At 41.0% G+C, this 21978-nt stretch overlaps 2 protein-coding genes and 1 pseudogene across 6 annotated transcripts in view; 1 reads left to right on the top strand and 2 right to left on the bottom strand.

The window, feature by feature from the left end:
* LOC132403565 (uncharacterized) overlaps positions 1-21978 on the bottom strand; it is a 91089-nt gene that overhangs the window by 21795 nt on the left and 47316 nt on the right. The window lies entirely within an intron of this gene.
* Positions 1-21978, top strand: part of chkb (choline kinase beta) — a 43920-nt gene that overhangs the window by 2515 nt on the left and 19427 nt on the right. For all 3 annotated transcript variants that reach the window (XM_059986953.1, XM_059986952.1, XM_059986954.1), the window contains 5 exons: positions 13761-13869; positions 16349-16462; positions 17984-18117; positions 19280-19384; positions 19572-19630. In XM_059986953.1, coding sequence (XP_059842936.1) covers positions 13761-13869; positions 16349-16462; positions 17984-18117; positions 19280-19384; positions 19572-19630 — 521 coding nt within the window. The remainder of the gene's footprint in view (positions 1-13760; positions 13870-16348; positions 16463-17983; positions 18118-19279; positions 19385-19571; positions 19631-21978) is intronic.
* On the bottom strand, positions 21120-21236 carry LOC132404318 (5S ribosomal RNA; annotated as a pseudogene).

The raw sequence follows: 21978 nt of genomic DNA, 5'->3' as shown, positions 1-21978 counted from the left end.
CCAAAATGCATTATCATACGTTTCCCAACACTGTATTCCATCTGCCACTTCTTTGCCCATTCTTCCAATTTGTCTGCCCTTCTGAAATAACATTAATTCCTCAGAACTACCTACCTTTCCACAGAGCCATCAATTCCATAATCTGAATCACTGACAAACAACATGAAAAGTAGAGGTCCCAATACTGATCCCTGAGGAACACCATTAGTCACTGGCAGCCAACCAGAAAAAGCCCCTTTTATTCCCACTCGCTGCCTCCTTCCTGTCTGCCATTCCTCTATCCATGCCAGTATCTTTCCTGTAACACCATGGAATTTTATCTTGTTAAGCAGCCTCGCGTGTGGCACCTTATCAAATGCCTCTGAAAATCCAAGTAAATGACATTCACTGGCTCTCTTTTGTCCGCCCTGCTTGTTACTTCCTCTAAGAACTCATAACAGATTTGTCAAGCAAGATTTCCTTTTACAGAAGCCAGCAGACTTTGACTCTCTAAGTATTCCAAAACCTCCTAATAAGTGTTGAACTCCAACACTTTCCCAACCACTGAGTTTAGGCTAACTAGCCTATAATTTCCTTTCTTTTGCCTTCCTCCCTTAAAGAGTGGAGTGACATTTGCAATTTTCCAGTCCTCTGGAACCATGCCAGAATTAAGTGATTATTGAAAGATCAAAACCAATGCATTTGCTATTTCTTCAGCAACCTCTTTCAGAATCCTGGGATGTAGCCCGTCTGGTCCAAGTGACTTACCCACCTTAGGACCTTTCAGTTTGCCTAGCACTTCTTCCTTTGTAATAACAGTGACACTCATGGACCTCTGGCACACTGCTAGTGTCTTCCACAATGAAGACTGATGCAAAATACTTAAGTTCATCTGCCATTTCTTTGTCCCTCATTACCTCACCAGCGTTCTTTGGTACTATGTGTGTCTTTGTCAAGAGGGAAGTTACAATTGCCTACTTTTACAACCCTATTATTCCTATGGTTTGCTGCTCTATTTCTCATTTGGCAGTGCTTATAGTGCACAACATCAAAGTGATTACCCCTTAGTTGTACCCACATAGCCTCACCAAGCTTCCTTCCAGGGATATCCTTAAATTTCTGCCTGATGTTCTCCCTAATCAAAAATACAACTGCCCTACCTCCACCTCTATCACAGTTACAGCATTTGTACCCAATGAAGCTTGAGCTGCCAGTCGGGCTGTCTTTAAAACATGTTTATGTAAGAGCTGCATAATATATTATTCAAAAACAGGTGCGTTGTTCATGAGAGTCCAATCTACAGGATGAGGGGGTTAATTGGATGGGGATTTCGGACTTTAGGATGAATGGGAAATGGAATTAACAAACACTCCAAAAAGCAGATTGACAGTGTGGCAAAGGTTAGAAGGGAAGGACAAAAAAGATATCTGTAGCTGGTTAAGATTTTAAAACTTGTATCAACCTGTTACTGAATTTTACCTTTTCTGGCTTTCAATATGATAGATCAATAGAGCACATAGAATTTGACAAATGACACCACACACAGTAAATATTTACTATTCTGCTATCTAACTTGTCAGAAAGCCTAACAGTTCTTGATTTGGCTCATGAAATGATATTCCTTTAAAGAGATACTCTCTTTAAATATGGTGCACTGGAAAATTTATTATACTACTGTTCAGGATCTTTTCTAAAAACAATAATTAGTCCAGAAAATCTAATCGCCAGGTACCAACAAAGACCTGAGCATGTTAGATTATCAGCTTTGCTTTTGACGAAGTTTGCATTGAGTGTTTTAATTTCCTTTCTAAAGGTTTCTTAGTTCCTTGTAAGATGGATTATATGGAGGATGAAATGTGTTTAATGAGTAAAGGCTGGTATAATCGAAGTAGGTAGAGGTGGAGCTTAAGACCAATCTCCCTTTCTTTTTGCATAGCATATGAGATCCTTGCATGTGCCATTCTTAATTAGTTAGACGATCAGGAAGCACCTTGCCAAAGGAAAAGCTGATCTTGGACAACTAAAGTGCTGCCAGGATGAAATCCCTTTGATTCCAACTTTGGAATGAACTTTGAGTGGAAGTGGAAGAACACTTTTTTTTGTTGAATGAACATGAGGTTTTGAAGTATATGACAGTGCTCAGCAGCAGTAGTCATCTTGACGAAGAGGTCAGCAATGTGGACTTTTAACGGTGAGCTCTACAGGGATGTAAAGTATGTGTAAGTGACATTACTAAATCAGATTTGCCAAAGTTTGCTTGCATAGATGACAAACTAACACCACTTCCAAAGCAGTATCTGAAAAATGGGGCACAGTTGCTTTTTAAGCCTGATATCATGAGCAAATATTGTCACACTCCTGAACACTGACATTACAGATGCTTAAATGAATTCTAGTATGAAAATATTGACCAGAAGGCGCTCCAGTGGTGACAACTTTCAAGCATTGCATCTATATTTCTCCTATTCCTTAATTGAGGAAGATGCTTCTTCTGCTCCATTCCTGCTTGTTCAGTGTTGGTTGCTGAGGTGAATGAATGTCCTGTTTTGCATATCAGGTGCTGCTTGTCTGAGCTTGGGTGGCTAGTTTGGGAGATGGTATGCTCCTTGCATAATTTGCTCTCAGCTTTTCTGACAAATGTTCAAACCCATCTTACATATTGCTCTTTCACTGCACGTCATTATGGGCCAGGATTCCCGTGAGTTGGTGGGAATAATGTACTTTATTCCTGGGGGTTTTGAGAAAACATTGAATCATTTCCTCAGTTTTCCTGGCAATTACTTACCGTGACAGAGGACAGAATATAGTGTCTTCTAGGCATCTGGTGTTGGACCTGCAAGTGTCCATCAGAGCCAACAGTGTAAATTTGGTCTCAATGCTGGGATGTTGTGGTTTACCTATCATCTCATTAACTTCTTTCTGTACTAACCCATATTATTTTACTTGTTAATGCCCAAAAATATCCAGGAATTCTGTCATGAAAATATTTGATGACTACTCTCTACAACTTGCTTGAGTAGTGAATTCCAAAGATTCATCAGCCTCCAAGTAAATAACTTCATTCTCATTTCCTGAATAGCTGGCTGCTTATTTTAAGACTCTGTCTTCTAGTTAGAAGCAGCCTAGCTGGCAGAAGCATCAACTCTACTTTTGTTATCAAGTCTTGTAGGGATTTAGGAAGTTTCATTGTGATTCCTGTTTAAATTCTTAAATTCCAAGAGTTCAGGCCTAATCTGCTTAATCACTTTTTGCAAACAGGAGAGAATTTGCAGATGCTGGAAATCCAAGCAATACACACAAAATGCTGGAGGAACTCAGCCAAAGGGTCTTGGTCCAAAACGTCAACAGTACTTTTTTCCATAAATGCTACCTGGCCTGCTGAGTTCCTCCAGCATTTAGTATGTGTTGCTAGATACTTATTGCATTGTTTCCAGGATCAAAGTAACAATACAGGCCCTTCGGCCCACAATGCTGTGCCAAACATGTACTTACTTTAGAAATGATCTAGGGTAACACATAGCCCTCTATTTTTTAAGCTCCATGTGCCTATCCAGGAGTCTCTTAAACCCTATCATATCCATCTCTACCACTGTTCCTGGCAGCCCATTCCACACACTCACCACTCTGTGCATAAAAAAAACTTACCCCTGACATGTCCTCTATACTTACTTCCAAGCACCTTAAAACGGTGCCCTCTCATGCTAGCCATTTCAGCCCTGGGAAAAAGCCTCTGACTATCTACACGACAATGCTTCCCATCATCTTATACACCACTATTAGGACACCTCTCATCCTCCGTTGCTCCAAGGAGAAAAGGCTGAGTTCACTCAACCTATTCTCATAAGGCATGCTCCCTAATCCAGACAACATCCTTGGAAATCTCCTCTGCACCCTTCCTATAGTTTCCACATCCTTCCTGTAGTGAGGTGGTCTGGTGAACCTTAACTATACTCCCTTCTATTGCAAGTATGTGCTTCCTTATATTGGAGCAAGATGTCTTAAATCTTGTTCTCAAATCTTTTCACAATAATGAGTAACCTACTGTTAAACTTCCCAACAGTTTGCTGAACCTGGCTATTGACTCTCTATTCCTTTCAGAGATTATCCATGATATCATCTGAACACCAACACCTTCATTCTCTTGACATTCTAAAAGCAGCCTCCTTTTCCTATTTTTCTGTCAAAATGCATAATAAAATGTTTCCATCTGCCATGCCCTCAACCATTCACTTCATTGTTCCCTTAACACTTTTCTAAACTGTCCTCAGCCCCTGTTGCCACTTGTCCTTGTATCATCAAGATGCTTGAATATCTGCTCAGTTGCCATTTAATCAGGTACAGTACCTCCTATATACTTGTGATTGTCTTTTGTAGCCCATCCACTTCAACGTTTGTTGGGTTGTGCATTCAGAGATGCTTTTCTGCACACCACTGTTAAAGTGTGTGGTTATTTTAGTTAGTGTTACCTTTCTGTCAACCTGAACCAGTCCAGCCATTCTCCTCTGACCTCTCGTTAGCATGGCATTTTCACCTACAGAGCTGCTGCTACTTGGATATTTTTTCCCACACCATTTTCTGTAAGCTCTAGAGACAATTATGCGTGAAAATCCTAGGAGATCTGCAGATTCTGAGATATTCAAACCACTCTATCCAGTCCTAACAATCATTCCATGGTCAAAGTCACTTAATCACATTTGTTCCCTATTCTGATGTTGGGTCTGTTCAAAAACTGAACCACTTGACCATGTTTGCACACATTTATGCATTGTCTTTCTGCCACATGATTCTCTGATTAGATATTTGCATTAACAAGAAGTTGTACCTGATAAGACCATAAGACATAGAACCAGAATTAGGCAATTGGCCCATTGAGTCTGTTCTGCTATTCAATCATGACTGATCCTCTTTTCCCCTCAGCAGCCACCTTTCCGTAACCTTTGATGCCGTGTCTAGTCAAGTACCCATCAAACTCTGCCTTAAGTACACCCAACAACCTGTCCTCCACAGCTTTTGTGGTAGCATATTCCACAAATTCACCACCCTTGGCTAAAAAAATATTTCTCTACACTTGTTTTAAATGGACGTTCGTCTATTCTGAGGCTGTGTCCCCTTCTCCCACCATGGGAAGCATCCTTTCCACGTCTACTCTGTTTAGGCCTTTCAACATTCAAAAGGTTTCAATGAGATCCCACCTCATCCTTCTAAATTCCAGCAAGTACAGACCCAGAATCAACAAATATATGATAACCCTTTCATTCTTGGAATCATCCTTGTGAACCTCTTCTGAATCCTCTCCAATGCCAGCACATATCTTATAAGATGAGGATCCCAAAACTGTCCAAAATACTCAAGGTGAGGCCTCACTAGTACCTTATATAGACTCAGTATAACATCCCTGCTCTTGTATTCTGGGCCTCTTGAAATGAATGCTAACGTGGCATTTGTCTTCCTCACCACCAACTTGACCTGCAGGTTAACCTTCAGGGTGTTCGACACAAGGACTCCCAAATCACTTTGTATCTCAGAATTTTGGATTTTCCCCTCATTTAGAAGATAGTCTGCAAATTTATTTCTACTACCAAAGTGCATGACCATGCATTTTCCAACATTGTATTTCATTTGCCTCTTTCTTGTCCATTCTCCTAATCTGTCTAAGGCCTTCTGCAGCCTACCTGTTTCCACAACACTACCTGCCCCTCCACAAATCTTCGTATCATTTGCAAACTTGGCATCAAAGCCATTAATTCCATCATCTAAAAAAATACAATATAAAAAGAAGTGGTTCCTACACCTACCCCTTTGGACAGACAGACATAATTCATTGATCCTGAGAGAAATTGGGTTTCGTTACAGCTGTACTAACCAAGAATAGTGAAGAAATATAGCAATATAAAACCACAAATGATTAAATAATAATAAGTTAATCATGCCCAGTGGAAATAAGACCAGGACCAGCCTATTGGCTCAGGGTGTCTTGACTCGCCGAGGGAGGAGTTGTAAAGTTTGATGGCCACAAGCAGGAATAACTTCCTATGATGCTCAGTGTTACATCTCGGTGGAATGAGTCTCTGGCTGAATGTACTCCTGTGCCTAAACAGTACATTATGGAGTGGATGGGAGTCATTGTCCAAGATGGCATGCAACTTGGACAGCATCCTCTTTTCAGACACCACTGTCAGAGAGTCCAGTTCCACCCCCACAACATCACTGGCCTTACGAATGAGTTTGTTGATTCTGTTGATGTCTGGTACCCTCAGCTTGCTGCCCCAGCACACAACAGCAAACATGATAGCACTGACCACCACAGACTCGTAGAACATCCTCAGCATCGTCCAGCAGATGTTAAAGGACCTCAGTCTCCTCAGGAAATAGAGATGGCTCTGACCCTTCTTGTAGACAGCCTCAGTGTTCTTTGACCAGTCCAGTTTATTGTCCATTCGTATCCCCAGGTATTTGTAATCCTCAACCATGTCCACCTTGGATGGAAACAAGGGTCACTGGTGCCCTAGCCCTCCTCAGGTCCACCACCAGCTCCTTAGTCTTTTTCATATTAAGCTGCAGTTGATTCTGCTCGCACCATGTGACTAAGTTTCCCACCGTAGTCAGGTACTCGGCCTCATCTCCCTTGCTGATGCATCCAACTATGGCAGAGTCATCAGAAAACTTGGCAAGACTCTGTGTTGTAGTTGAAGTCCGAGGTGTAGATGGTGAAGAGAAAGGGAGACAGGACAGTCCCCTGTGGAGCCCCAGTGCTGCGGACCACTCTGTCTGACATACAGTGTTGCAAGCGCACATACTGTGGTCTGCCAGTCAGGTAATCAATAATCCATGACACCAGGGAAGCATCCACCTGTCACACCACTGGTCACTGGCAGCCGACCAGAAAAGGATCCTTTTATTCCCATTCCCTGTCTCTTACCAATCAGCCAATGCTCTAACCATGTTAGTAACTTTCCTGTAATACCACGGGCTTTTAACTTGGTAAGTAGCCTCGTGTGGCACCTTGTCAAAGGCCTTCTGGAAGTCCAAATATACAACATCCATTGCATCCCCTTTATCTATCCTACTTGAAATCTCCTCAAAGAATTCCAACAGGTTCATCAGGCAAAATTTTCCCTTAAGAAAAGCATGCTGACTTTCTCCTGTCTTGTCCTGTGTCTCCAAGTACTCCATAGCCTCATCATTAACAAATGACTCCATCATCTTCCCAACCACTGAAGTCAGGCTAAATGGTCCATAATTTCTTTTCTGCTGCCTTCCTCCTTACAGAGTGGAGGGACATATGCAATTGTCCAGTCCTCTGGCACCAACTCCAGAGTTCAATTATTTTTGAAAGATCATTACTAATGGCTCCACAATCTCTACCGCTACCTCTTTCAGAACCCTAGGGTGGTCCTGATGACATGTACTATTTGGTCTTTCAGCTTTTTAAGCACCTTCTCTCTTATAATAGTAACTGTGCTCACTTCCCTTCCTTCACACCTTTCAACTTCTGGAACACTGTTAGTGTCTTCCAGGGTGAAGATTGGTGCAAAATACTCATTTAGTTCATCTGCCATCTCCTTATCTCCTGTTATTATTTCTCTGCCCTCACTCTCTAGCAGTCCCATGTCCTTTCTCATCTCTCTTTTATCTTTTTGTACTTGAAAAAGCTTTTACTATCCACTTTGATAAAGTTTGCTAGCTTGCTTTCATATTTCATCTTTTTCCTCTTAATGATTCGTTTAGGTACTCTCTGAGGGTTTTTAAAGGTTTCCCAAGCCTCTTGTCTTCCCACTAATTTTTGCTTTTACATTAGCTTTGACTTCCCTTGTCAGCCACTGTTGAACCATTTTGCCATTTGAGTATTTCTTTTTTTGGAATATATCTATCCTGCACCTTCCTCATTTTTACTAGAAACTCATGTCATTGCTGCTCTGCTGTCATCCCTGCTAGCATCTTTGCTGCTGCTAGGGAGACAGATAGGAAATAGATTCTGGAAAGGTGTAATAATAACAGAGTTGTCATGGTGTGAGATTTTAATTTCCCAAATATTGATTTGCATCTCCCGAGAGCAAGGTGTTTAGATGGGGTGGAGTTTGTTAGGTGTTTTCAGGAAGGTTTCCTGACACAATATAGAAATATAGCAAACCTACAGCACAATACGGGCCCTTCCGCCCACAAAGCTGTGCCAAACATGTCCTTTACCTTAGAACCCCCTAGGCTTACCCGTAGTCCTCTATTTTTCTAAGCTCCATTTATCCATCCAGCAGTCTCTTAAAAGACCCAACATTTCCGCCTCTACCACGGCTGCCAACAGCCCATTCCACACACTCACCACTCTGTGTTTTTGAAAAAAAAACGTACCCCTGACATGTGTAAATAAGCTTACAAGAGGAGAGGCTGTACTTGATCTGGTATTGAGAAATGAACATGGTCAGGTGTCAGGTCTCTCAGTGGGAGAGCATTTTGGAGATAGTGATCACAATTCTATCTCCTTTGCCACGGCATTGGAGAGGGATAGGAACAGACAAGTTAGGAAAGCTTTTAATTGGAGTAAGGGGAAATATGAAGCTATCAGGCAGGAACTTGGAAGCATAAATTAGATATTATCGGGAAATGTTTGTCGGAAATGTGGTAAATGTTCAGGGGATATTTGTGTGGCATTCTGCATAGGTATGTCTCAATGAGACGGAAAGGATGGTAAGGTACAGGAACTGTGGTGTACAACGGGCTGTTGAAAATCTAGTCAAGAAAATCTTATGGAAGGTTCAAAAACTAAGTAATGATAGAGAATTTAGAAGATAAGGCTAGCAATAGAGAGCCTGAAATTAGGAGAGCCAGAAGTGGCCATGAGAAGGCCTTAATGAGCAGGATTAAGAAAACCCCAAGGTGTTCTACAAGTATGTGAAGAGCAAGAGGATAAGACATGAGAGAATAGGACAGATCTAGTGTGACAGTGGAGAAGTGTGGATGGAACCAGAGGAGATAGCTGAGGTACTTAATGAATACTGAAGCAAAGTATACATTATGGAAAAGGACGTTGGCAATTGTAGGGATGACTTACAGCGGATTGAAAAGCTTGAGCATATAGATATTAAGAAAGAGGGTGTGCTGGAGCTTTTGGAAAACATCAAGTTGGTTAAGGCTCTGGGACTGGATGAGATGTACCCCAGCCTACTGTAGGAGGTGAGGGAGGAGATTGCTGAGCCTCTAGCGATGATCTGTGGATCATCAGTGGAGACAGGAGAGGTTCTGGAGGATTGGAGGGTTGTAGATGTTGTTCCTTTATTCAAGAAAGGGAGTAGAGATAGCCCAGGAAATTATAGACCTGTGGGTCTTACTTCAGTGGTTGGTAAGTTGATGGAAAAGATGCTGAGAGGCAGATTTATGAACATTTGGAGAGGCATAATATGATTAGGAATAGTCAGCATTGCTTTGTCAAAGGCAAGTCATGCCTTACGAACCTGATTGAATTTTTTGAGAATATGACGAAACACTTTGAAGGTAGAGCAGTAGATGTAGTGTATATGGATTTCAGCAAGGCATTTGATAAGTTACTCCATGCAAGATGTATTGAGAAAGTGAGGAGGCATGGGATCCAAGTGGACATTGCTTTGTGGATCCAGAATTGGCTTGCTCACAGAAGGCAATGAGTGGTTGTAGACGGGTTATATTCTGCATGGAGATCAGTCACCAGTGGTGTGCCTCAAGGATCTGTTCTGGGACCCCTTCTCTTTGTGATTTTTATAAATGACCTGGATGAGGAAGTGGAGGAATGGGTTAGTAAGTTTGCAGATGACATAAAGGTTGGGGGTGTTGTGGATAGTGGCAGATGAAGTTCAACCCAGGTAGGTGTGAGGTGCTTCATTTTGGTAGGTCAAATATGATGGCAGAATATAGTCTTAATGGTAAGACTCTTGGCAGTGTGGAGCATCCGAGGGATCTTGGGATCCGAGTCCATAGGACACTGAAATCCGCTGTGCAGATTGATTCTGTGGTTAAGAAGGCATACGGTACATTGGCCTTCATCAGCCATGGGATTTAAGAGCTGTGGGGTAATGTTACAGCTATATAGGACCCTGGTCAGGTCCTACTTGGAGTACTGTGTTCAGTTCTGGTCACCTCACTACAGGAAGGATGTGAAAACCATAGAAAAGGTGCAGAGGAAATTTATAAGGATGCCACCTGGATTGGGGAGCATGCCTTATGAGAATAGGTTGAGTGAACTTGGTATTTTCCCCTTGGAGCAATGGAGGATGAGAGGTGACCTGATAGATAAGATGATGAGAGGCATTGATCGTGTGGATAGTCAGAGGCTTTTTCCCAGGGCTGAAATGGCTAACACAAGAGGGCACGGTTTTAAGGTGCTTGGAAGTAGGTACAGAGAGGATGTCAGGGGTAAGTTTTTCTTTTACGCGGAGAGTGGTGAGCACGTGGAATGGGCTGTCATCGATGGTGGTGGAGGCAGTTAAGGTAGGGTCTTAACCCTAACCCTAATGCGAGAGATTCCCGATAGGTACATTGAGCTTAGAAAAATAAAGGGCTCTGTTTAACCTTGGGTAATTTCTCAGTAAGTACATGTTCGGCACAGCATTGTGGGCCGAATGGCCTGTATTGTGCTGTAGGTTTCTGTTTTTATCTCCTTCCAATTTACTTTGGCCAACTCCTCTCTCATACCACTGTAATTTTCTTTACTCCACTGACATACTGCCATGTCAGACTTTATTTTCACCCTATCAAATTTCATGTTTGAAGTAATAAACTGGCCACTGAGTGTATTACCTACTCAAATAATTTGTTACATAGTTTGTGTATGGTCAAGGCCCTAGCAGTGCAGCACCTCATTGGTTACAGTCTTTCATTCTTAAAGTTTTCTGTCCATTTAAGCAATCTTTTGCTCAATCATTTGCACAGCAACATATTAAAGGATTTCTGAAAGTCCAATTGAACCCACAACAACTCATTCACCCTTATCTGTTCAGCTAATTACTACAAATTCCAACAATTTGTCAAACATCTTCCTTTCATAATTGCCTGTTCAATCTGCTCAAACCTATAATTTTCTAAATGTCCTGCTATTGCCTCCTCAGTAATAGATTCTATCCTTGCTCTAACAAACCAATTGTTGATCATTTCTTGCATCCTCTCTCCCTACTTTAATAACAGGGTTACATTTCCTCTATATCGGTTTATGGGAACTGTTGTGGAATTTTGGAGGATATTCAGGGACATGGTTAAGAGAGGGGTGGAACTGACTGATGTAGTATTCCAGGGTTTAAATTTTCAGAAGGGATAAGGAGGCAAGAGGGGGAAGAGTTGCACTGCTAGTGAGATTATATCACAGCTACACTCAGAGGGCATAATGACACAATGTAAGTAGATCTCAAATAAGTAAAGTGTACTTGCTATGATGGGATGAAACTATAGATCACCCCTACCTCCATAGCTGTTGGGACTGGGGTATATGTAGGTGCATTCCAGAGAGTTTCTTAAAACAGTGTGTGGATTGTTCAGTTGGAGAAGGTGCTTGTCAATTAGAATTAAAGAGAATCCTGAGGGCATCTTCAGCCTGTCTACCTGTGACACCACTTTCAGGTTCCCTTCCTGGTTTTCTGATCACTCTTACCAAAGCAATTCTGGTATTTCTAGTGGGGAACACTAGGTGTTAATTATGATGCTCATTAGGGCAGTTAGACATTGGGAGTTGTCTAATGATGTATCAGTGATTTAGATGATGGAATAGATGGATTTGTTACCAAGTTTGCAGATGTTACAAAGATTGGTGGAGGATTAGGTAGTATTGAAGAAACAGATTGGCTGCAGAAGGACTTAGACAGTTTAGGAGAATGGTAAGAATGCCAAATGAAATACAATGTAGGATATGCATGGTAATATTCTTTGGTAGTAGAACTAAATGTGCAGATTATTTTCTAAACAGGGAGAAAATCCAAAAATATGAGATGCAAAGTGACTTGGGAATCATTGTGCAGAACACCCTAAAGGTTAACTTGCAGGTAGAGTTGGTGGTGAGGAATGCAAATGCAATATTAGCATTCATTTCAAGAGGTCTAGAATACACAATCTGGGATGCGATGCTGGGGCTTTATAAGGCACTGGTGAGGCCTCACCTTGAAATTTGTGAACAGTTTTGGGGTCCTCACTTAAGAAAAGATGTGTTGGCATTGAAGAGTGTTCAGAGGAGGTTCACAAGGATGATTCTGGGAATAAAAGGGTTATCATTCATAGTTCTGGATCTGTACTTGCTAGAATTTAGAAGGATGAATTGGGATCTCATTGAAACCTCTTGAATATTGAAAGGCCCAGACAGAGTAAATGTGGAAAGCTTGTTTCTCATGGTGGAGGAGTCTAGGACAAGAGGGCACAGCCTCAGGATAAATGGGCATCCATTTAAAGCAGAGATGCAGAGAAATTTTGTTAGCCAGAAGGTGGTGAATTTGTTACCACAGACAGCTGTGGAGGCCAGGTCATTGGGTGTATTTAAGGCAAAACTTGATAGGTTCTTGATTGGACACAGCAGCAAAGGCTACTGGGAGAAGGCTGGGGAGTGGGGCTGAAGAGTGGGGAGAAAAGGATCAGCCATGGTTAAATGGCAGAGCAGACTCAATAGGCCAAATGGCCTAATTCTGCTCCTGTGTTGTATGATCCTTGGCTCATTGCAGCAAAGTTTCTGTTGCTGCCATTGTTAATGAGCCAAGGTGATGGAGATAAGTGGATAAACAGAATAATCATTGATAGATACCTTTGTGTACCTTTATATTTGCTCAGAAGATGTTGTACTTCAATACGTGCAATGTCTGGATTAGAAATTTTGCATTGGGGCCTGCATTTTGTCTCGAAATGCAAGTAATAAGACATGCTCCAAGTATTTTATCACCAGATGTTTCCACTGGAGTTGGTGCTCCCTGCTCCCTCCTGGCAAATCACTTTGCCAGAAGATCACTCCTTTTCATAACCTTGGCATTGATGTCACATGGGGATGCATGCAAGGTTTTGTTTTTGAAAGGTCATTTTATCCTCATTCTCAACATGTATTGCCCACTATTAAGGCAAATGCTGATAATCTGTATAGCGAGCCAGCGTCATGAGACATGCACATAATGCACAGGAGAAATTTACAACTGGATGGGTCAGCTCTAACTGAGGGAGATCACTTGTAATTGTTAAATGACTTCAATATTGGAGAGGAAATCTTCACAATCAGAATTAGGTTTAGTAACTGGCATGTTGTGAAATTTGTTCTTTTATGATACAGTGCAAGACCTAAAAATGACTAGAAATTGTAAATAATAAATATTGCCAAAAAGGAATAATGCAGTAGTGTTCATGGACAGTTCAAAAATCTATTGGTAGAGGGGAAGAAACTGTTCCGAAAGCATTAACTGTGTAGTAACTAGAAGAAGGCACGTCCTGGATGGTGGCTATCACCTTCCTGAGGCACCTCCTTTTGAAGATGTCCTAGATGGTGTGGAGGGTTGTGCCCGTGATAGAGTTGGATAAGTGTGCGGCTTTCCACAGCCTCTTTTGATCTTGCACATTAGAGCCAGTGATACAGCTGGTCAGTGTTCTCCGAAATCCTGGCTGTTCATCTCTTGTCTTGGGCAGCATGTCAGTCATTTGAGGCCATGGTGTGATCTGAACCTTTGGTTTCAGTATACTATAAATTATTAACCTCTACAAAGTAAACTTTCCTGTTAGGAGTAAATGAAATGCTAGAAAATCTTATCAGTTCCCAAATAACTAATTTTTTTTTCTTGTGCCTCTGTCCTTTTTGTCTCTAGTGGAGGCCTCAGTAACCTGTTGTATCTCTGCACTCTGCCAGATCATGTGCTAAGTGTGGGCGATGAGCCTCGCCAGGTACTGCTGCGTGTTTATGGAGCCATCCTACAGGTCAGTGTAACTGACTCATTTGATGATAGCAGATCTGCTTGAGTTGCTTTTAAATTTGTGTTTCCCATAACAAATCCGGATTGTTTTAAATAATTATCAGTTATTTTGCTCTTATTTTTGCTTCACCTGTTTTCTCCAGTTCTAATACATTTGCTCTTGCTTGCACATAATTCTGCAATGTTCACTTCTGTAACCACATCAGAATCAACATAGCAAATGTTTGCAAAATGCTGTCTCTAGTTGCATAGCTGAATACTGACATCTTTGTTCCCAATAAAAGCAAGGAAAACCTTTATTTAAATTGTGCTAAAGTTCAGGGACTTGTAGTATAATGAGCCTGTTAATACCATTGAACTAAGTATCTGTCTAATCTTTTAACTATTTCCAGTCCCATTTAGATTTGACTTGAGCAGTGCATCAGGACTTGAATTGGTAGTGCCTTGCTGCAATAAATTTTCCTAATTTGGAACAGGAGAAGATGGAATTCTGGCAAGGGAAAATTCACATAATTCCAAATGACTTAGACACTTCAGTGCTATGCTACACAATAATTTGTGTTGCAGATTATGCAAAATAAAGCCATTTGATTTATCAAAGTGTGACACCTCAATATCAAAGAAAAGGGATAATTCTGAAGTTGGGATTTCTGCTGCTAAATCAAAAAAAAAGTGGTTCTGTTTCCATGTTACCATGACTTCTGCTAAACAATGTCTTACAGTTCACAATTACCATCCCCTCCTTTTTTCTGTCTAGTTCTCTTTAACCAATATTGCATCTTGGGGATTGCAACGTAATTCTGTATGCCTGTCAAATGAGTTGTACACTATTGAGAAATGTATAAACTGGGATACAGTTTATTACTTTAGTCTATTTTTTAAGCTTTCTAAGGAGTCAGTTTCCTTTTTCCTTCTGGCTAAACTTCTGGCCTAATTCTCATCTCCCTTCCCCACCTCTCCATTGGGAAAACCTCATGTTTTGGCACCAAACAAAACGATAGCCCATTGCAACAGCTGTTTATACACAGCTTTGAAGTCAAATCCAGTATTTTCCAGCCCTTGACTGAAAATAATGCCTTCCTTTGTATATTCTCCTGATGCAAATACAGTTCAGGTCAGCTGTTCTGCAGCTGAACAGCCATATTTTATCATTGCAGGCATCCTGCGTTCATTTAGTTTCTTTGATAACACTGAGATTGGGGTTTGCTTGCTTAGCTGTTGGTTACTCTGGTTCCTGATTTCAGTACCAACAGTGACCTTGCTGCATGAGTCCAAAGATCCCTGAAGATGGAAGCATGGGTAAATAGTTGGTAGAAGAAGACATATGGGATGCTTGTCTTCATTAGTGAGTGAAGTTATAGTAAACTTTATGAAGCATTGATTAGTCTACACATTTCAACGTGTAGAAGGAAGTGGTTAGATGGGAAATTCGTGTTATGAGAGAAACTGGAAAGGCTGGGTTTGTTTTCCTTGGAGCTGAGGGAGAATGGGAAGCTGATATAGAGGTATGAAAAATCCTGAGGGGTCAAAGTAAGGCTGATAATGGTAGGAAACCTTAACCCCATTAACTAACATCAGAGGTATCACAAAATAGAGAGCATAAGTTTGGGTTGGAGGAAATCTGAAGAAAATGTTTTCACTTGGAGCATGATTGTAATCTGGAACTCATTGCCTAATAAGGTGGTAGAGGAAGGTACATTGATAACTTTTTTGCTTCAGACAAGTATTTGAATTCAGAACATAGAAAACTATGGAGCAAGTAAATGGGATTAATATGGATAGATACCTGATGGTTGGCATGGACACAGTAGATTACAGGGTCTGTTTCTGTGCTGCAAGACTACTCTAATCTGATGCTATTTCAATTGTCAAATTTTACTGGCCTAGCCCTCCCCACCATTGAGCACATCTACACAAAACATTGTCGCAGGAAAGCAGCATCCATCATAAGGGACCCCCACCACCCAAGACGTGCTGTCTTCTCACTGCTACAGTCAGGAATAGATACTGGAGCCTCAGGACTCACACCACCAGGCTCTTGAACCAAAGGAGATAACTTCACTCAGTCATCATTGAAATGTTCCTACAACCTGTGGACTCACTTTCAAGGACTCTTTCTTTTCATGTTCTCAATATTTATTGTTTATTGTATTATCAGTATTATTATTTCTCTCTTTCTTTCTTTATTCGCACATTTTGCTGTTTTTTGTACACCAGTTGAAATCTCCTAATTGGTACGATCTTTCATTGATTTTATTACGGTTATTATTTTATTTTGGATCGGTTGAGTATGCCTGCAAGAAAATGAATCTCAGGGTGTACATGATGACATATGTTCTTTGATAATAAATTTACTTTGATCTTTTTACACACATGCGTATTGCTTATTTTGAAAAACCATTTCCAGAATGTGTTTTAATGATCACTGTATTGGATGAGAATTCTGCTGTGTTGACTGTAAGCACTTTTGTTGTCCCTCACAGGGTGTGGATTCTCTGGTATTGGAGAGCGTGATGTTTGCAGTTTTGGCAGAACGTGCCCTGGGACCAAGATTATATGGAGTGTTTCCACAGGGACGTTTGGAGCAATACATTCCAGTATGAAGTTTTTACCTTCCAGTGTCACATTTTTATTATTAAATTTGTTACAGGAACATTTCTCAAACTGTATCATCCATGCACGATCATTCATCCTCTGTGGGGAAAATCCTACACCTCAGAGGCCTTGCTGAACTGGTTGCAAGTGGTTTATTTTGTTGGGCCTGGCAACCAAGGCTGTCTCCAGATTGGCAGTTGGAGTTGGTTTTGAAGTATTGGCATGGTAACTGATCGAAAATGGAATTAACTTGTTCTTTCTCTTTGAAGCATGTCAACTTACTTACTATTCTCTTTACACAATTATTTTCAGATCTTGTCAGTGTAGACAGACCAGGCCATTCTTCACTATGGCTAGAACAGTGTTTTTTTTTTTCACTTGCTAACCTTGGTGCCTTGTAGTTGATAGGAAACTAAATCTTTTCAGTACATGCACACCAAATGTAAGATCTCCACAAGCTGTTGGAGCAATTTGTCATGATGCCCATGTAAAATGCTGATACAAGTGACTGAATATCAAATTTTATCCTTTCCAAAGGTCTTTACCCACATTCAATTTTTTCCCAATGTGTTATAAATCACTGTTGCCTTATGAATGGTATGGGACCCAATTAAACTTTTTTTTTACTTCATTGATGAGGTTTTTCCAGAATCTTTATGTAGACCAAATCTTTATTTTGTATAAATCATCCTTGTCCCCTGAAGTTTCAACACTCTCTTCTCCAATCTAGCTTCCACCACTTTCTGAGGGCAGGATCTCTTGTTGGCATACTAATCTATGTTCCCTGGCTACTGTCTGGTATTGATAATACTACCCCTTGGTTGGAAGGGTTTGCAGTCTCCCTGACAGTGGAAAGAATTATTTCTGTTTGTATTACAACTTTCCTCATTAAGTATTCAATCTAAAACCCCCTCCTCATCCTTCATTGATGATAATAGATATATTTTTTTCAGTCTGAACTAGGAGCAGTTATCCTTGTGGTAGTATGAACCCCAACTAGAGGAGCTCTTCTTCTTTAGAATGAATAAGTGATGTCAGATCAAAGCTAGCTTTAAGTTCTGGATACATGTAGAATTAATGTTTGAAGCATATATCAAGGGGTCTACCAGAACATAGGCTGCTCTTTTCAAATTGCTGAGATGTAGATCACAATTTCATTTGACTGATATTCTTTAATTATATGTGCTGGATAACACTGCATTCTGTAGCATCTAGGAGTGTTTGAATATAGACCAAGAGTGAATAGCTGATTCTGACCCTAGCATGGAAAGACCTAAGTATTTCTACGTGTGATAGCACTGCATAAGTCCTAACCCATTCCCTGTGTTGACTGGTAGCAAGTTGGTAGCATGTGAATCCCAACTTTCCTGCAACTTCTATCCACTATCCCATTTTTCTGTGTTTGTTCTTGTATCTGAGGGGGCACTTTACTAGGCAAGAGTGTGTAACTAACATTAATGATGGACTAAATGCATTGGAGTTGAAACAGTTTAATTTGGCATCCTCCAAATCTGTCTGAACAGAGCCGTCGACTGTTGACTGAAGAATTGGGATTTCCAGATATTTCAGCAGAGATTGCTGTTAAAATGTCACGATTCCATGGAATGGTCATGCCCTTCAACAAGGAACCAAAGTGGCTGTTTGAGACTATGGACAGGTATGGTTAACAAGAATATGTACCAAGTTGTGTGGAATGGATATCAAGGGTAGGCTGTTGAACTGGCCAGTGCAACAGTAATTGCAAAGCAATCATATACTTCAGTTTCAAACAGTCCTTCCAGGTGAGGGATGACTTCACCTGCACATCCTTTGGAATCATTTATTGTGTCTGGTGCTCTTGAAGTGACATCCTCTACATAGGTGAGACCCGTTATAAATTGGGGAACCACTTCATCAAGCACCTCCACTCCATCTACCAAAAGCAGAAAGCAGAACAGGAATTGAACCCTGTCCACCGGTGCTTTAAAAGATTACATTAGCTGCTGCACCCTGTCTGTAGTTAGGTCCAGGATACTGCTGTTAAATATACTCCCTGAACTGTCATCTTCTCCTAGCTCTGCCTTGTCTTGTGGCTGCTAAGTATGGGTGGGTGCTGGTCTTTTGCAGGCCATTATCATCCACCATCCAAACCTTGTTGGTTTGTGAAATGTTGATGGAATCTGAGTGTCATGGTACACCCTTAACTTAACCACATAGCCAGATATGAAAGTATGTTGTTCGTCTTTACAAAATGCGAGTACTGGATCAAGAAAGCCTTGCTGAAATTATACAGCGTGAAACTTGGATGACATCAGGAGCATTGGATGAAGTTTTGTCCCCTTAAGAGACCATAGAAGGGGTTCAAACAAGATTAACTAGACTAATCTCTGGGATATCTGATCCATTGAGTGAGAAAAGATCAGGTTGATCAGGCCACTCTAGATGAGTGAATTGAGATCTCTTTGAAATGCACCAAATACTTGCATGCTTGATTGGATACAGGGAGAATATTTCCTCTGGTTAGTGGGAATTGAGGTGGGAGTAGCGGCAGCGTTCAGTCTCCATATACTTAAGACTGACAAAGAATCTATGGAATCCTCCATTAAAGAAGATTGAGGTAATGTGGCTTCTGGACCCAAAACTCAACAGAGAATGGGTACAAGACATTATAATAGATCAGCCAGGAGCAGTTAGAATGGCAGATCAGGTTGATGGATCAATTGGCTAATTTTTCTGGTTTCTGAACAATGGTTCCAGGTCTTAGTTGGAACTGAGTGAGCAGTCTCGTGATTTGATCTGAAGTACTTCTAATATAACCAAATCTTTCCTCTATTGTAAAGGTATCTCAAGCAGATAATGGGGCTGACGTTCATCAGAGAGGCACATGTCAAAAAGTTTAATAAACTGAAGACTTTCAACCTACCAGGAGAGTTGACAAGTTTAAAGTAAGAATTTAACTATTATTTAATCATTGCTGCTTAATATACAGGAGACCTTGGTCGTTGGCATGATCTAAAGTTTGTATTTTGGGGAGAAAAGGAAATTATTGTTTCTAAAATAATTCCTCATCTTTTTTTCTTCACTACTTTTTGTAATCAATGGAATTTACTAATTTGATTCATTTTCTTATAGGGCACTTCTTGAAGCCACTTGGTCACCTGTGGTTTTTTGCCACAATGATGTGCAGGAAGGTAAGAATGTGTTGTAGAATAAGTACACTTTTATAATTAACTTTAAATTGGCAGAATGCAAAGCAGACCTGTGATGGATTGAAGTAACAACAAAAAGTAACAATCAATTTTGGGCCAGTGGCTTGATACCAGCAAGATGGGCTGAATAGAATGGAGGGTGTGAGTTTGCATAGTCAACAAATTGAATAAACTTCAATAATAATTAAACTGTTCTCTCAACATTGGGAGAAGATGGTATGTCTTGAGTACTGTCAAAATGAAAAGAAAAACTAAAAATGGCTTTGGATCCTGTTTTAAGACCCACGTAAGTGGAGAATTATATAGTTGGCTATAACAGGTGCAGTCAGAGCTTTCTATTTGTAACCTTCAAAGTAAAACAGTTAGACTTCATAATTTCCTGCTTTCTCCCCATCTCATCAATTATTTTGATTTTTTTTTGTTTTTGCTATCTGCACTTCAGTTACAATTACTAGTGAAACAGTCCGTTGCTTCTGATAGTCCTGAAAGGCAGTGCCACTAGTTGGAGCCTGCGGTCGGTAAGAGAAATGGCAGACAGGGGATGAAATCTACTTGAACTTGTCTTTGCACCCACCTCACACTGAAGGTACTAACCATCATTTGAAGTGACTGCCTTAGTAGGAATACATGTGGAAGAGATTCTGGACTTCAGTATTTGAAAGGAAACAAGTGACTCAAATTGAAGCTGGGACTAGTTTGTTTTGGGTTAACTATTGCAAAGTGTTTCTATAACAGACTCGCTGAGTTAATGCTTTCCAATACTAAATTGGTGATGAAAATCAGAAAATCCTCAATCCAGGATGACATGAGAGCATCCTTTACGAGAGTGAACATACAGAAAGCAACTGGCCCAGACTATCCTGATCAACTGGCTACAGTGTTCACCAATATCTTTAACCTCTCACTTCAGCAATCTGAGGTACCCACCTGCTTCAAGCAAGTTTCAACTATACTGGTGCCTGAGAAGAACTGAATGACCTGCCACAATGATTCATCCAGTAACACTTAAATTCACTGTGATGAAATGTTTTGAAAGTTTGATGATAAAACATATCAACTCCTGCCTGGGAACTGACTTGTACCTGCTCCAAATTGCCTATTGTCATATCAGGTCAACAGCAGGTGCCACTTCATTGGTTCTTCACTCTATATTCATTTCAGAAAATTTGTCCTGGGTCCAGCACGTAAGTGCCATTATGAAGAAAACATGACAGTGTATCTACTATAGACAATAGACAGTAGGTGCAGGAGTAGGCCATTCGGCCCTTGACCCAGCACCGCCATTCACTGTGATCATGGCTGATCATACACAATCAGTACCCTGTTCCTGCATTCTCCCCATATCCCTTGACCCCGCTATCTATAAGAGCTCTATCTAACTCTCTCTAGAATGCATCCAGAGACTTGGCCTCCACTGCCTTGTGGGGCAGAGCATTCCACATATCCACCACTCTCTGGGTGAAAAAGTTTAAGCCTACAGCACCTGGTATTCCCAGGAGGTCTCCCATCCAAGTACTAACCAGGCCTGAGCCTGCTTAGCTTCCAAGATCAGACGAAATCGGGCGTTTTCAGGCCTACGGCCATACTAAAACTACTGTCTTAGAAGTTTATGAAGATTTGGCATGTCGTCTAAAACCTTGATAAGAACTTCTATAGATATGCAGTATATTGACTGTTTGCTTCACTGGTATGGAAACACTAATGACCTTGAAGGGAAATGTCTACAAATGGTAGTGGGTACGGTCTAGTCCATCAAGGGTAAAGCCCTCCCCAGCATTGAATCCATGTACTCAAGAGCTGTCCCCTGCCATCCAAGCTATGCTCCCTTCTCACTGTTGCCATCAGGAAGAAGATACAAGAGCCTCCAGACTCACACCACCAGGCTCAGGAACAGCTATTGCCCCTCAACCATCAGGCTCTTGAACCAGAAGGGATAACTTTACTCCACTTCACTCACCACATCACTGAACTGTTCCCACAACCTGTAGACTCTTTCGGAGACTCTTCATTTATGTTCTTGATATTTATTGTTTGTTTATTTAGACCATAAGATATAGGAGCAGAATTAAGCCATTTGGCCCATCACGTCTGCTGTGACATTTCATCATTGCTGATCAATTTCCCTCTCAGCCCCAATCACCTACCTTCTCCCCACATCCCTTCATCCCCTGAGAAATCAAGAGCCAATCAACCTCTGCCTTAAAGAGACCCAATTACAGGGCCTCCATGGCCACCTGTGGCAGCGAATTCCACAGATACTAGTCTCTGGCTAAAGATATTCCTCCTCATCTCTGTTCTAAGTTGCCCCTCTATTCTGAAGCTGTGTCCTC

This window comes from Hypanus sabinus, chromosome 13 (genome assembly GCF_030144855.1).
Source record: "Hypanus sabinus isolate sHypSab1 chromosome 13, sHypSab1.hap1, whole genome shotgun sequence".
Lineage (NCBI taxonomy): Eukaryota > Metazoa > Chordata > Chondrichthyes > Myliobatiformes > Dasyatidae > Hypanus > Hypanus sabinus.
The sequence above is the reverse complement of the archived record's forward strand: the minus strand, read 5'-3'. Positions and strand labels throughout refer to the sequence as shown.